The 16,077-nt window shown below is 36.8% G+C and overlaps 3 protein-coding genes across 7 annotated transcripts; 1 reads left to right on the forward strand and 2 right to left on the reverse strand.

The window, feature by feature from the left end:
• The first annotated feature begins 3,411 nt into the window (after window positions 1-3,411).
• LOC113727993 (ribosomal RNA small subunit methyltransferase, chloroplastic) lies at window positions 3,412-9,038 on the forward strand. Of its 3 annotated transcripts, XM_027252432.2 has the most exons (10): window positions 3,417-3,817; window positions 3,930-4,079; window positions 4,870-4,926; window positions 5,902-5,994; window positions 6,544-6,639; window positions 7,205-7,289; window positions 7,551-7,603; window positions 7,863-7,946; window positions 8,277-8,387; window positions 8,477-9,038. In XM_027252432.2, exons 1-10 carry the CDS (start codon window positions 3,545-3,547, stop codon window positions 8,540-8,542), a joined length of 1,068 nt encoding a protein of 355 aa, XP_027108233.1. In that variant the 5' UTR covers window positions 3,417-3,544; the 3' UTR covers window positions 8,543-9,038. The 3 variants fall into 3 exon arrangements, 2 of the variants coding, with proteins under 2 accessions (XP_027108234.1, XP_027108233.1); XR_011839666.1 differs by lacking the exon at window positions 7,551-7,603 and having other exon boundaries at window positions 3,412-3,817; window positions 8,477-8,597; XM_027252433.2 differs by lacking the exon at window positions 4,870-4,926 and having other exon boundaries at window positions 3,416-3,817; window positions 8,477-8,597.
• Window positions 9,039-9,557: 519 nt separating this feature from the next.
• LOC113724685 (uncharacterized) lies at window positions 9,558-10,175 on the reverse strand. Its single transcript, XM_027247563.1, has one exon. It carries the CDS (start codon window positions 10,173-10,175, stop codon window positions 9,558-9,560), a length of 618 nt encoding a protein of 205 aa, XP_027103364.1.
• A 928-nt stretch (window positions 10,176-11,103) lies between these two features.
• Window positions 11,104-15,772, reverse strand: LOC113727994 (protein-ribulosamine 3-kinase, chloroplastic-like). 3 transcript variants are annotated; one of them, XM_027252435.2, is made up of 10 exons: window positions 15,580-15,772; window positions 14,884-15,037; window positions 14,462-14,539; window positions 14,113-14,203; window positions 13,928-14,002; window positions 13,732-13,820; window positions 13,375-13,493; window positions 12,352-12,492; window positions 11,616-11,692; window positions 11,104-11,378 (listed from the first exon to the last, which is right to left on the reverse strand). In XM_027252435.2, exons 1-10 carry the CDS (start codon window positions 15,662-15,664, stop codon window positions 11,232-11,234), a joined length of 1,056 nt encoding a protein of 351 aa, XP_027108236.1. In that variant the 5' UTR covers window positions 15,665-15,772; the 3' UTR covers window positions 11,104-11,231. The 3 variants fall into 3 exon arrangements, with proteins under 3 accessions (XP_027108236.1, XP_027108235.1, XP_027108237.1); XM_027252434.2 differs by having other exon boundaries at window positions 15,538-15,769; XM_027252436.2 differs by lacking the exon at window positions 14,462-14,539 and having other exon boundaries at window positions 15,538-15,766.
• Between the last annotated feature and the right edge of the window lie 305 nt (window positions 15,773-16,077).

A 16,077-nucleotide genomic window follows, 5' to 3' on the forward strand; every position in this document is an offset into this window, starting at 1 on the left:
AATTTCATTCATTTCAACATTTAGTTTAAACATACCATCACAAGCATAACTTTTTCCAACAAAGGTACCATTCTTTGTAAGCATATATTGATCAGATTCTATGGACTGCTTAAAACTAGCCTTATTAAGAAGATAGTAAGAAATCAAGTTCTTCCTAATTTCAGGAACGTGTAGAACATCTCTTAGGGTCAAGACACGCCCAGAAGTAAACTTTAGTTCAACTTCGCCCATGCCTAGAACATTGGTTGTATGTGAATCCCCTAGCAAAATTTTTGTTTCTTTTTCAATAGGACAATAACTTTTGAACCAAGTTCTATCATAGCAAACATGCCTAGAGGCACCAGAATCAGCCCACCACCCTTCAATATTTCCAACAAAATTGATTTCAGAAACCATAGCCACAAATGACTCTTCAATTAGTTGAGTCACATTAGCTTGTGACTTAAAATTGGGTCCAAATTTTCTAAAAAAAAAAAAATTTTTGCACGATGACCCAATTTTCCACAAACAAAATAAGCTCTATTATTCATATTATTTCCAAAATTTGGAGTATTTGAAACTTGTTTTGAAGGGAATCCTTGATTTGACTTTTTTGGTTAAAATAATTTTTTGAAAACTTGTTTTTTATATTTTTCCCTCTAGACTTCAAATAGGCGTTATGTTTGTCTTGTTGACCCTTAGAGATATTTTCACTAGAAATTAGTAAGTTTACCTTAGTACTCCCATTGAAATCTTCATCTTTATCTTGTTTTCTAGCTTCTTCTTCAATGCGCAACCTTGCCATCAAATTTGCTATTGTCAATTCTTGCTGCTTATGACGTAGCCCTTTTTGGAAATCTTTCTATGATGTTGGAAGTTAGTCAATGATGGCTGCAACTTGCATTTGTGGATCGACTTTGACTCCTTCAAGTTCAATCTCATGGACGATCATTTGCAAGTCATGAACTTGTTCTAGTACTGGCTTGTTTTCCACTATTTGAAACTTGAAATAACGGCTACAAGCATATTTTTTCGAGCCTGCTTCTTCAGTATTATATTTTTGTTGCAATGCTCTCCAAATTCTTTTTGCTGAAGTATAAGATGAAGAATAAAAATCATAAAGTTCATCAGACAAATAATTAAGGATATAATTTCTGCAATCTTCCTCATCATTTTCCCATTTTTGAAATTGTTTGGCATGATTCTCCCTTTCTTCAACAATCATTGAACTGGTGTCTATCTTTTTTGGATTCTTTATGGCTAAGACCCAGGCAACCTTCATTAGCTTCAAATAGAACATCACTTTTTGGGCTCACCTTTTGAAGTGTTGGCCACTAAAGCGAAATGGTATGTTGAGATCACTAGATCCAATAGTGGTAGCGTTTGCAACATTGCTTGCAACTTCCATGGTACTCCGAATCGTCTTAAATTGTTGTTCCTTTAGAACTTAATATGCACGATTAACCTGCAAAACAAAAGTTAAAGGAAAAGAAATAAAGTAATTTTGGTTAGGTGAGGCGCGGACTAGGTCGCTCTCTTAAGACGATTCGCGCTCCTTTCGAGATTATACCCGGTATAGAAGATTGATAGCACGTCGCCTCTGGAATACAACAGTCCAGCCTATACTGTTGTTTCTACTAAATCTACACAATTAATTAAAGAAGCTAAAACTCTTCTCAACACCTAACTAATGCCCAATAGAAGTGAGAGAAAGATAGTTTTTGAAATAGCAAGAAAGGTGTATCAAACTTGGTTGATAGTGATCTCTATTTATAGGCTAAAATTTTAGGAGTATTAAAATACCACCATTAAATGGAATAAATGTGTCATATTTTTCAGTTACAAAATTTGAAAAAGTCTAGGTCATTGTATAATAGTCAAAATTTAATAAATAAATTCTTAAAACCTAATCATTACATAGGTTACAAAAACAAGACATAAATCTCATAAGTTACATTTTTAATGGTGATCTTGTAACTAAAAATTCATTTCGAAATTTGTAACTCATTGCATTTAAATTCAAAATAAGCATGTGAATGAATTCAAAATAATAATGATATTTTTATATCGAGTGTCTTATTTATTTAATTTGTCATGTGTTGTTTATTTAAATTTCTTCTACCATCACGTACTAAGTGAGATTGACACTGAATTTGGCACCGAATAGTAGCATAGAGGATCCCAACTGCGGCTGAAGCCATTAACATCATCCCAATATAATCGGCTTCGAGTTCCTGCAGCCTATAGAAGAATGAACAAGAAAGCGTAATCTTAATTTGTTGGGACGATGAGGGGGACAAATTCTACACTGAGGTTTAAAATGTAAGGAATAACAAACGAAAGGAATAAATACATGAATGAAATTAACAGGCAGTTCTGGACTTTGGAACATTAATTTCTTCAATTATATCCAATAATATATCGAGCTTGAAGCCTTGAACTGTTTCCTGAGACTCACGACATAATGCATCTATATATAATGAAAATACTTGTGAATCTTGTCATAGACGCGTACACATAATCTTTTACTGGACTGATTTAGCATGTTAAAGGCAAAGCTTAATGCCACCAGCCCAGAAAAGAGGCAATTATGGAGTTGGTGCATGCAATTTTAAGGATAAAGGGAATGGAATCCGTTAAACTCAAAAGAAAATGATTTATTGAAATCTAAAAAAGAAAAATTTATACCTAATTTTTAACGAATATACCTGTTCTACCCTTTAACCATCAATTCTCTCTATCCAGAGAATAAAACAAATGATTTTTTGAGCCGTCTTTTGCTTAATTATATCAGGGTATTTCGGTTATTTCGTCCATTTCCGTTAAGTTTAACGGATTCCGTCACTTTTACAATTTAGTTCAAAATACGAGGTCCCGTATTGTATATTTTGAAATCATGAGAGATTTTTCTGTATATTAAATTTACTACAGGAGACTTTTTTTATTTTTACCCTTAAAATAAAACATTGAGAGTATTCAATTTAATTAAACTAGTTTATATCCTAGTTTGATAAGCCTCATTTTCTACTCCAATACTGAGGTTTTAAATTGTAAAACAATTTATCGCATGGGCTAATAGACGTGCATGGATAAAATACAAAGAGATAAATGTAGAATATTCAACAGTTTTTTTTTTTTTTTTGGTCATTAAAATCCACAATTGAATGGTGAAACAAGTATTATTGATCCATAGATTATAATTAAATTTTTTTTGGTCATTTTATCTGTAGGTAGAATCCACGATGAATTGAATGGTGGAACAAGTATTATTATTAATCCATAATTTATGACAATTTTAACGATTTAAAATTTAAACTATTATCCTCGAGGAGAAATTCAAATCAAAGGATTCTCCTAATGGTGGATTGATGAATATTAAATATTCAAAAGTTTGTTTCAAATGTGGCATGATCAATCAACATAAGATGTTGAAGTAGACCACTTGTGGGTAGATGCAGACTGTGAATGCATTGCCAATTTCCTTTCCTTCTGTCATGAGTCCTAAATCTAATCAAGCTCACGCTATCCATTTCCCTCCTATACGCAAAAGGAAAACTTATCATCAATGCATCCTTTAGTCCTTCACTCTCTCCCGCCAGCGCCAATTGATTCGTCTTTTCCTCCCACACCCAAACCTTACTCTACACTTTCGCCACTGCCCCACAACAGCTTCGCCACCACAATCCGAGAACTTAAAACGGCCAAGTTGCATGGTTTTGCAGCTTCAGCATCACCTTCTAACCCAAAAACCAAAACCCAGAAGCAGGACGATGATTATCACACCACTCTTAAAGCCCTCAATTCCAAGGGTCGCTTTCCCCGCAGATCCCTTGGCCAAGTAAGTGCAATTTTAGGCTGTTTGCGTTTTTGCGTGATTGAGGCATTTTATCGAACATATTAGTGGGAGAGCCCTGTGGGGGTTGGTTGACGATATTGTGCTTTGTTTGCAGCATTATATGTTGAATGGTTCGATAAATGAGCAGTTAGTCGGTGCAGCTGATGTCAAAGAAGGGGACGTAGTGCTTGAGATCGGGCCCGGGACTGGTTCACTTACCAATGTCCTCGTTAATGTTGGAGCCGCTGTTCTTGCTATTGAGAAGGTCTGCTTTTGATTTTTATTATTCATTTCATCCGGTTGTTATGAATTATTTCTGTCAGCAATTGCTTCCTGTTTCATTTCTGCATTTGTAAATTTTGGTTTTTGCGTGCCTTTATGCTTTCCTAAGTAATTGGATTACCTGCTTAACCTGATTGTATCCCAAACTCGTGAATCAAGCTAAAAATAGGTGTTAGATTTGATATATTCTCTTCTATTGACAATATTCAGAAGATGATAGTCAAGGGAGTGGATGAATTCAAATTTTTTGAGCCATGTTTCGTAGAAATAGTGGAAGTTAAGAAGTGAGTTAATAAAGGAAAAACTGAAAAGAAGGGAAGGGGGGAATCCAACATGTTTTGTTTTAAGATCATAACAATGGACTATAGAGATAGTGTTAATCTCAGAAGGGGATGAAAGAATGCTCTTTTCCCAATGTTATTCCGATTCCAGTAAAGAAGGAAAAGAAAAATGACAATGTGAAGCATGTCCTTTCCACAGGGTGAGGACTTTTAGGTTTCCTTTCCACATGATGTGGATAATGTTGTTTTAGGGTCTCCAAAGTGAACTTAAAGAGGAAATTCTAATTGACTGACAGATTGCAAAAGACGGATAGCAAACTTTGTCAGCTAAGTGAGGAGGGGAAAAAATATCAAAGAGAAGTAAAGAGAATATTTTTCAGTGTCTAGGAGCTTATACTTTTTTCCATCTCAAGTGGAATATTGAAGTTTTACTTAAAGATGTCTTCTTCTCAGGTGGACCTTATTTCTTTTTTTTTTTTTAATCGTTTGTAGGACCCATATATGGCAGCACTTGTGAGGGAACGTTTTGCTAATACAAATCGGGTGAAGGTGATAATCTTACTTCTTATAAGTTCAAAGCTTCTATCCTTTTGTTAATGAGCACGTGAAGACTCAATTGTTCATTGGTTTATGGAAATTTCTCCCTGATAGCGTCTTTCTTCATACCTGCTCTATAGATTTTGAGCTAGCTTACAGAATAATATTCCACAATAAGTCAACAGGCAATAATTTCTTTTTAAGCTCCCTTGAAAGCTTAATGTCTCAAGTTACTTGATGTGGCATTCCAACATTACATCAGCTTCATTGCATTAAACTCGTATCTTTGGAGTCCAATACTTGTTTTTAGTTTCAATTTCATGATTGGAAAAATAGATGAAATTAGCTGTCTAGAGGTTTATTAACTTTCACAATTTTGAAAGTCCATTTAGCCCTTGATTACTGTGTCGCATGCTTGACAAAGTAGGTCTTTGATTGGTTAAATGACTTGTAAGTGAGGCATGATAGCGGGACTCCCGATTAAACTCCCATAAGGACTTTGGATGTTACCGGGAATGACTGCATTTGGTCCATGTCTTTCTCCACCAGAGAGGATGTAAGGGTGGTGATAAAGTAGGGAAGTAGGTACATTAACCCTGCAGACCTAGTTTTCGGCCAGAGTCTCATGTTGATTTTGCCAATTTTTATATTTTCTGGCAACAATTCATTTGCCCTAAAATTTAACAAATGCAAATTGGGATCTATTCAATTGGGGAAGGATTTCGCATGTCTTGTTGTTTGGAAAAGTTTCCACTCATGTTTCCAGAATACCTTTTCATTTATTTTCTATCTCTCTCTGTAATCCACTGGGATATTTCATGTTATGAAAAAAAACTATTCCATGTGCAAATGGATTCTTGAATTATAGGTCTTTTATACTGTTCATAGAAATTGATCAAGCTTTTGAATGCTTTAATGCTTTACTAGGAGTTTTATTGTCAGGAAGAGAATGCATTATGTTCCTTTGTTTGTTGTTGGAACGTGCAGGTTTTGCAGGAAGATTTTACAAGATGTCATATACGCTCTCACATGTCACTGATTATGGAAGGTAGAAGTTTTGTGGAGTCACAACGTGCAAAGGTGATAACAAATCTTGCTTTCAGTGCTATGTTACGGGCTGGTCAACTTTTGATCATGAAGACACAATGGTTCATATCAAGAAATTATACGAACTTTGAGGACAATACATGGAAAGATAATCTTTCTGTCCAGATTATATTAGACTTGCTCTCCAGCAAGTTAAAAGTTAGCAATATGTGCTGTTGATGACATTAAATTTGTCTGTGCTGATTGCACGATAGTTAGACTTGACCACCAGGCTTGGCTGAGTGAATCTAATTTCGGTTTTCTTCAAGGTTATTATAGCCCTTTAAGTGTGTAGTGTTATGAGATGGCTCTCTCATGGGTGATCTGATTTTTTGCTAAGGGTCTATGTCTCTCTGTTGTTCGTTGACAATGCTCCATATTGCCTGAAGTGGCTCCAGCTCATTTTTACATATCATAATATCACATACTTTGAGGAGGCTGACTGATGCAAATTCTTTTTATATGTAGAAGTAGCTTAGTTGTTATATTGTTCTTCACCACTAGACTTGGATATTTAACTGTACCTTCACTGATTAATTGCAGGTAGTTGCCAATATACCTTTCAATATAAGTACAGATGTGGTAAAACAACTTCTTCCAATGGGTGACATGTTCTCAGAAGTTGTCCTTCTACTCCAGGTTCACTTTGCCACTTCTTTGATATGACACCTTTAATGTTGATAGTGAACTGTGCATGGTAATATGTGCAACATGTTAGGCGCAGAAGTTAACTGTGCTTTTGCAAAACCACTACCTCTATAAAGTGGCGCCACATAACCAAAGCAACGATTACAAATGCAAGAGCCCTGTCAAAATTCAGCAAATTTCTCACTTGAGCATTTAGCTTTAGTCTAATCTTTTGAAACAGAAACAGAAATATCTACTTTATAATAGTCCATATTCGACTGAAATTTTGGCAATATTCTTTTGGGGAGTTTAAAACATCATATCGCTCCTCAGATGGGTTACTACATGCGTGTGCATGTAAACCCGTGTGCCTTAAAGTTTATTTTCTCCTTTGAGTCTATAATGAGATATTAGAGCATTTATATGTTCCTTAGAGAAACAAAATGCAAATGAAATGTGGCGGCTAACCATGATCACCCTATTGCTAACAGGCTGACATTCTAATCCAGATCAGTATTACGGATGTTCTCATTCATCATGATGTCAATCTTTTTCTGAAATATTTGATCTTTTGTAGGAGGAAGCAGCATTGCGTTTGGTGGATCCATCCTTGAGGTCCTCAGAATATCGACCTATAAACATTTTTGTGAACTTTTATTCAGGTGATTCAGAAGGCATATTACTGAGACTAGATGGATTGGTGTAAATTTGATCAGTATCATTTATGGTGGGAATTAATTTTGGAATGGTCATAGTTCAAGATGGACAGTTGTCTTAATATTTTTTGTTCATATATTCAAAGTAAATAATAATTATTACCTACTTTGTCATAGCCATCTCTTGTACATGCCTGTTCTTCCTATGGCATTATTCTGCAGCTGTATGCCATAAATTAAATTCTTTCTTCACTTTCATCTCATCAGATCCTGAGTACAAATTTAAGGTCCCAAGGACAAATTTCTTCCCGCAGCCAAAGGCAAGTAAATTCTTTTATCTGAATGAAAGTAAATCTCAAGTGGATGCTTTAGTCATGTGGCTCGTGATATTTTCTGAAGATTTCAAGCATGTGCTATACACATTCACCTATTGGAACACAGAATTGATTTGCGTGTTTATCTGTATCAGTTGTTTGCAGATAGTTATCAGATAAACAGCCTTTGAATGGTATTGTATGAAAAAACGATGTGGTACTTGCCATGACCATTTGTGATCAGTAATTCATAATGCTTCTGCAGGTGGATGCAGCAGTTGTTGCCTTCAGGCTGAAGCAAGCTTTGGACTATCCACGAGTTTCATCCACAAAAAGCTTTTTCTCAATGGTTCTCAGCAGCTACTCTTCTGTTTGGTTTCCTTTCTCACTATTCATGTTGAGAGACTACTGTTGAAAAGCCTTTCTTGTTGCAGCGTCTTCCGGAACTAATACTTTCTTCTTTTCTCTTGATCAGAACTTCGCTAGTTTTCAAATTATTTTGCCCTGGGAAAGAAGTTAAAATACTGATATTTTATTAATTTGACCTTTTGTTATAAATGCCGTTGCACATAGCTGTGACTCTGAATTGTTCGCAAAAGTTGGCAATCTATGTTTTCCACTCGCTACTATATCTTTCAATTTATTTTTGCCTGCATAATAACTCCAATCGTGATGTCAGGTGAACTCAGCATTCAATGGAAAGCGTAAAATGCTGAGAAAAACACTGCAGCACATCTGCCCTCCCACCGAGATAGAAGCAGCTCTGAGTGAAGTTGGTTTTCAAACCACGGTTGGTATTCTAATAATTTATCTTATACATTCATTCTGTTACCTCAGTTTCTGAGCAGCTCTGAATCTTAATTTTGTACTCATATGCAGTCAAGACCAGAGGAGCTTGCTTTGGAGGATTTTGTAAAATTGCACAACCTGATTTCAAAACCATAGGTATATTGGGTGTCATTTGAATAATGGCCTTGTGGGAGAATCCATCATTGCCAAACTGGATATATCAGGACAGTATTTCAAGGAACCCCAAGATTGCCAACCCGGACAATGTTAGATCTGCTCTTCATTTTTTGTTTCTGGTGGGGCTAATCAGTTTAGGCCAGATCACAAGCTAGATTGTTGAGCCACCCTGTTGAGTTTGCCTCTTCACAGGATGGGTAGGAGTTCATATTTCCTGCCTACGCTGTTGAAACATGGAGTTTCTGATTATCATTCTTATTTGTCGATTACATATAACACGGGTTAAATAAATGTAGGCAAGAGAAGTGTAACAATATCAAGTGTGTGTGTGTGTGTTTTTGGCACTGGATGGTGCTAAAATGTTGACCAATGGTAGCTCATGTTTAACAGAACTACAGAAGGTATCATTACCCTTTTTTATGCACTGCAATCACTGTAAATTATAATGCTATAATGACTCCTGGTTCCTTTCCAATGTATGTATATACACTGAAGGATGAATTTGGCAGGCTAATTCCTTGTATCTTCCAAATTGGCTCTCAGGAGAAGCCAGCATTTGTAGCCACTCACGTACTAGCAAAACAGTGGAAGAATAAATAGTCCAGAAGTTCTTTTTTTTTTTTTTTCAACTGTCGAGATAATTAGAAACCCTAATAGACGTCAAGGTGCTAAGCACAATCTAAGGTGGAGTTCACAAACTAACATCATCCCGCCAATTGATAACTGAAAGTGCGGTTGAGAACCTTAAACTCAGGATGACTATCCCACAATCTTTCGATGTGGGATGGAGTCCCGTCCCCCCCCCCCAGCACACTTCTAAATAATCCAGAAATTCTTAAAAATAAGCAAAAACTACTAGTACTAGATAATAGACAAATATATTCCAAAAAAAAAAGAATTGTTAATAGTACATAATTCCTCGAGTTTGAAGAATACAATAGGAAGGCGGGCGATATGCAAAAGTTCAAATATCCCTTCACTGCTGTCCATTTCTTCAACCATGAAATTGATATACAAGATCAAGAGACCTTAATCTACTCCCCTTGGGATCAAATTGCTCCGCTGAGGAACCGCCTCTTCCAGCCGCCACGTCACTGAGATAGCTGGGCCGCTGCTCCCCCACAGCAGCCACAGACGACGGAGACAAGGGCCTTTTGGGTCTCTTATTCTGAATAAAGCAGTCTCTCATCCTATCCTCAACTCCCTCAATCTCAATAACGGCAGCAGCAGCAGCAGAAGTGGAGGTGTTCTTGGAATCGTGTTCAACCTCATCATCATCACCCATTTGCATGGGGTCCATGTCATATTCATCTCCGCCGCCCACGGCTGAGGAGACAGAGTTTTCGAGCGGTGGTGGTGGTGGTGGTGGCTGGAGGGAAGGGAGAAAAGAGGCCTGATGTGGCCGGAAAGGCAAAAGGGATGGCGGTGGTGGATGGTGGGAGAGGAAGAGAGTCAAGTGGTGGTGGGCAGTCTGGAGAGAAGAATAAATTTGGAAGACTTGGGAAGGGTCTAAAACAGGAGTAGTAGCTGAGGAAGGAAGTTGTTTAGCCATTAGGACTGCTTGTTCCAGCGCCACCACTAGCTCACCCATTGCTGCAGCTTCTGACCCCATTCCCCAATTCTCTTCCCCCACTCTGTGTGTGTGTGTGCGTGATTGATTTGGTTCACTGACAATGGGGGAATCGTTTTAGATTCCTTAAAACACAGTTAAACAACGTGGTCGGGAAAAGCGTGGGCCTCTCCGGGTTGGTGTCCCAATGTTCTTGTATGCTGTTTTTGCAGTTTGTTCTTTTTTTTTTTTTTTTTGTGTTTTCCTCTGCCGATGGTTAAGTTGGAAAAGCGTGGTTTCCATGGAAAATCAAAATCTCAGAATTCCTTAACCATGGTACTCAGAGCTCGAAATCCATTCATGAGAATGAAAAAGAAAACATTGAAAGAGTTTCTCTTCACAAGAAACTTAATTAGACTGAAACAGAATCAGTCACAGACCGTAAAATCAATGCGAATACCTGTAAATTATAAAAAAAAAAAAAAAATCCCAAAAAAGGTTTTCCTTTGGTCAGAATTCGGATGAATGTTTTAGTTGTTTGTGACATAGAGTTTTTCTTACTTGTGAGAGAGAACACGTATTTTATAATCCTTTTTCGTGTATTTGTAATGCTTTCATTATTGTCTCACAAAAAACTATTTAGAAAGGAACGACTTACACAGAGAAATTTGTTTGGAGACATTCGTTTTCTAAAAAATAAAAAATAAAGTTTTCAAACACTTTTATTTTATTTTTGTTTATAACTTTTTCTTATCTCACATGCATTAACACCACGACAAGTGCTATACTAATTTTTTTTTAACAAAAAAATTTCCAAATAGGCTTCAATCCGTAAGAGAATACTCCATTATCAATGATATAACCAAAAGATCATATAAACGGATAGAATTTGTTTGATGGCCGTCGCTCCGCCCATTGTTCACTAGATATGAAACAGTGGGAGAGGAGGGGACAGGCCAACCAGACATGACAGAAACCAATGGCCTAAGGATGCTGGTCAACTGATGATGTTATTGGGCATAATTTACAGACAAAATCGGATTACAGAATTTACACTGAAATAGTACATCTTTGAACCATCTTTAGCCTAGCCTTAAAAAAGAAAAAAAGATCTTTAGCCTAAGCTTTTAACATGAGCAGATAGTCATCAATTATGGACATGGCAGATGATCGATAACCAGAGCCAAACAAATTGTAATGATTAAGGTAATGATACAGCAGATACAGTTCTCTCCTTTTCTCAAAACCCGGTTGCTTGGGCATCACCTGATACAGAAGACACAAACAATAGGAGATTTCTGTTCAGTTGTACGAGGAAATAGCACGCAAAGATTAAAAGCTAGCAGTCAAAATACTCCATAAATACCAAAATGGCAACAGGCAAAGACCTAACTGCAAAATTTGGGAAGATGGTAACAAAGAACTTGAGCAGACAATAAAGCATATTAATTTGATGTTCTATTCTATCAAAGTTTGACAAAAGAATTGTTTGAAACATAGTACCTCAAAGTAAGCATTGTAGAAAGATCCTCCAAATCCAGCACACCATGACATTCCAAATTCTGCTTCACAATGCCCATCTGTACAAGATGAAGAGGTTTATACTCATCCCAAGTTCCCAACCGATGCTTACTATTTTAACAATTGAGGTCCTGAATAAAGTTTTTCAGCTAAGATGTAATTTTCTAGGATGTGATTAATAACATTTTAAACTATTATCAATCATTTTATCATATGGATAGTATTGTTCTCAGGGATCAAAACAAACTTCTAATCAAATTTACGAAGACAGTTGCTCCAGATTATTCATTTCCAGTAAGCAGATGCTTGTCTTTTGTTTCTCGACATATTATATCTTGCATAAACCTTTACTAATACTACAACATAAAGTTCTAGTCAACAATGACGAAGGTTTGAAATCATCAAGAAGATCCATCCTCGGTCTGAAAATTTGCCGCAAAAAAAAAAATTCTGATCAGAGAAGCTGCAACTGTACTAGTAAAGTAACTGCAATTTGAGCGTTGTGCACAATGCTGTGCAAGCATATATTTCCATTCAAAAGATGGGTGCAAATCACATCCATAACTAGTCATACTTAGACCTACTTGATTTTTTGTTTCAATGGAATGGTCAACTGGAAATTAACAAACTGAAGTCATTTGATAATAGCAAAACAAATGCAATCTCTGGTGAAAGAGATGCTAATATAATGTAAAAGAGCAGAAGAACACAGACTTACAGTAGCAAGCTGGATCAAGGATGACAGGTTCTCCATTTCTATCAGAAGTGATATTCCCACTCCATAAGTCCCCATGCAACAAGCAAGGCTCTATCGCTACACCCTCAAAAAGAGGCCGTATATTCTTTGCCAACCTTAGTCCTGTATGCAAAAGTCCATCCATTTTTCAGGGTCATTTACTGAATGTTGATAAATTTAATACAAATTAAAGAAATATTGTTGTTTTTATGCGTATTCACAAAATAAGGAAATGGATGTCTATCAATTTCTTATCCTCTTCACCATTGGCCTAGTTTGGATGGAAAGATTTGGAAGAAAAGAAGAGAAAGGGAAAGACTCATTTTTCCTTTGTTTGAGAGTTTTTGAGTGGAAGGAAAAGAAATGGAGGATGAATAGTTAACAAAACTCTCTCCAAATATGGAGAGAAGTGGAAGTAAAGTGAAACCAAAGCTTCCAAACTTTTTCTAAATGCCACATTTGTCTATAATATACCAATTAAAAAATTATTAACACCGAACATGTCCAAAATCATTCCTAAACTCCGAAACAACTTCAAAGTTCCTGCCCTTCCTTTCTCCTCTTCATTTCTTTCACAACTTAAACTTTCTCTTCTTTTCTTTTCTCTTCAAAACTCCCAAACCAAGCCTTACTTCCTTCTCCTTTTCCTCCCTCTCCTGCATCAAGTGTCCATGCACATATGAGAAGGGAAGAATAAAGTAGAAGAGCAGCCAAAAAGGCAGACCATCTGCCACGCCACTTTTAGCATATTTCACTCCCGGTAATTTCCTCTCCACCACTGCCAAAATTAAACTACCACCGCACAACTAGCTTCCTTCATTTGCTGTGTAGGTCAAATCCCAATTCTAGAGTGTCATCAAAAATTTTTTCAAACAGGAGTTTTATGCACTTTACCAATCAGTAGTTGCCAACAAGTCAGTTGGAAGATTTATTATAATGCTACAGTCAGCATACTCATCCATTTTGTTCATTAAATTTCAAAAAAATAGTACAGATAATCAATACCTCTTTCATATATGGTCGAATCACCATACTGTTGTCTTGCCAACTTCAGTTGGTAACCCAGTCTATGCTCCGCATAAAATTCTACCCAGTCTGATGTCCAAGTATTAATCTGTGGAGTGCTACACAAATGTATCTGAAGTAGTTAAAACTCAAAAAATGTTTTGTTTCCCTATGTAAATCAGAAGCTGATACATGGAATTATCAACCCAGACATGATATTTGGAGATAAGAAATTTATGTAGATAGAGGAGCAAAGGGGTTTATACAGACATATATACAATGTTTTCATGGCTTGCAACTGCACTTGCATTGGGGGAAAGTTATGTATCGTAAACTCCGAAATGACAAATTAATTACCTTCCAATGGTGTTATCCACATGAAAACCAAAGCCATTCTCAGATTTCCCTGTTTTATGCATTTCAGCAAGCTTCCTCCCTAGTACAGACTGTTGACTGGTGATTCAAGTTCAATGAAAATTATAACAAAACAAATAGCTGCAGAAAAGCATGCCGAGAATAATAGAGGAAGGAAGAAGGAATGAACCGTCCTTACTCGATTACTTCTAGAAGCACCAAACTCAATAAATTCCATGATAATATATGAACCACCTGTTGGAAGCGGACCGACCTAGAATTACATTTTATCAAGTTTGTCATGTCAAACAACCTAGCGCTGAATTTAAGCACAGATAGTAAGTAATTGAGAAGAAGCCATTAAAATATGATTTATAACCTCACCTTAAATGGTTTAGGCACACGGACTGTTCTAGTTTCGTACATAGCATTCAAACCTAAAGCCTCTCCCTCAAACATTGATGGTTCAATGCTCCTATTCAAATGTTGGAGTAATGTAAGAACATGAAAGCATGCATTAATCTCTTAGTTTTACAAGGAAAAAAAAAAAAAAGATTTTGTTGGTCAAAAAACAAATGCAACATTCATGCTGTTTCATATTCTCTTCTTTTATGAAGTCTCAGATTCATCAATATGCTAGAAGCATACAAACTCATGCCACCCACTAATAGTTTGTACTACGTGTGATCAATCAAACTAGGGGCAGATTCACGTAGATAAAAAAGCAGGATACCAGTGGTTCAAAGTCGTGGTCGCGGTCACGGTCGCGGCCTGGAACGTTCCACATCGATCTCGATATATCGGTCGCGGTCTCGATGAGACGCAAATTTTAAAATATTTAATATTCTAAAAATTATTAATATTATAAAAAAAATATGCTAAACAAAAATAATAAAAAATAGCAAAAGAAATGGCCGAGTCAATCCGTCACGGTGTAACTCGGCCGATTTCTCGTCTTAACTCGGGATAACTCGGAGTGACTCGGCCGAGTCAATCCATCGCGGTGATGTCTCGGCCGATTTTTTCGGCGAGTCAAGTATTTCGGTATCGTTTCGTCGCGATATCGTATCGGTAAAAGCCGAGACGGTGACGACTCGGCCGAGACTTCGAACCATGGATACCACACTTAGTAGGAACATTTGGCTTCATCCATACCTGTTAGTTTTAACGAAGAAGGAACCAGCATCAGTGTCATAACGACTAGCGAGATTGATGCAACCACCTCCAACAGGACTAATTCTTGTAATCTCATTTGCCTTTCCTTCTGATAGGATCCATTCCCGTATAGGATCATTACTCAAGCTTGACACTGAAATAATACACACTTGATTGAGTCATTTTGAAAAGAAACGGGAAATAATGAAAATTGGGGATCAGCTGTAAACATCAGTTTAGTTCAGCTCAATTATTTTGGCCAAAAAGCATCACATAACACTTAAATGGTAAAAAAGTGCACAACTTTGAACAGAAATGAGGTCCAACATAACTCCTGAAGCGCATTGCACTCCATTCACAAGGAAACGAGGGAAAAAGATACTGGAAAACAAACTAACACTTGTGTCAATTAAATAATGAATTCACACCAATTGCGTTTAAACAATAAAAAATCACCATCATCAATTCAATCTGGTAAAAGAAGACAGACCCACAAGCAAAATTGTAAAAGTTAGCAGCTTAGGAGACTGAAACATTGAAATCCAGGTAAAAAGTCGGGGGGCCATATTTGTTAAACTCATCAAGCATGAATTTTTGGGGGTTTGGGGGGGGGGGGGGTGAGGAGGTGGGGGAAGCAATGGTTTCTTTTGTTACTTGCAAGAGGCCTGTGTAGTTTAGTGAAGGAGAATCTTGTACATCTTCTGCTAAGACCACCACTTGAAAAAGAAGGAATGCAGGATGAGAAGGAGATGAAGCCCGCGTGTAGCATAGCTACGCCCATTCTCTCTTCTCGCTATTTTATCTCCTGAAAGGAAGCCAAAACGGGCAAAAGCTCTAGTTTGTGTTTGAGGTGCCTGGTTCGGATTGGTTCCATTTTTCTGGTTTGACTCCTTTTTCACTAATGGAGGAGACGAACCGTGGAACCTGTTTCAACCCGGGTTGTCCTCGCGACCAGCTTAGGACCTTTGAAATAAGATTTTGGAACTAAACGTGATCAGAATTTATTACAATTAGCTAAACTCAACCCCAAAAAAAATCAAAAACAAAAACCTAACCTCAGAATTGATTATCTGGTTTTTCTTTGATATATAGTAATTAGTTTTGTACCTGTTCGTTGAACGGGAATCGTCGAAAAATAATAAACTATTTAGTCAATTTATAAAAATGTCGATATAAAATACATATTTAATGTAT

This window comes from Coffea arabica, chromosome 2c, assembly GCF_036785885.1.
Source record: "Coffea arabica cultivar ET-39 chromosome 2c, Coffea Arabica ET-39 HiFi, whole genome shotgun sequence".
Lineage (NCBI taxonomy): Eukaryota > Viridiplantae > Streptophyta > Magnoliopsida > Gentianales > Rubiaceae > Coffea > Coffea arabica.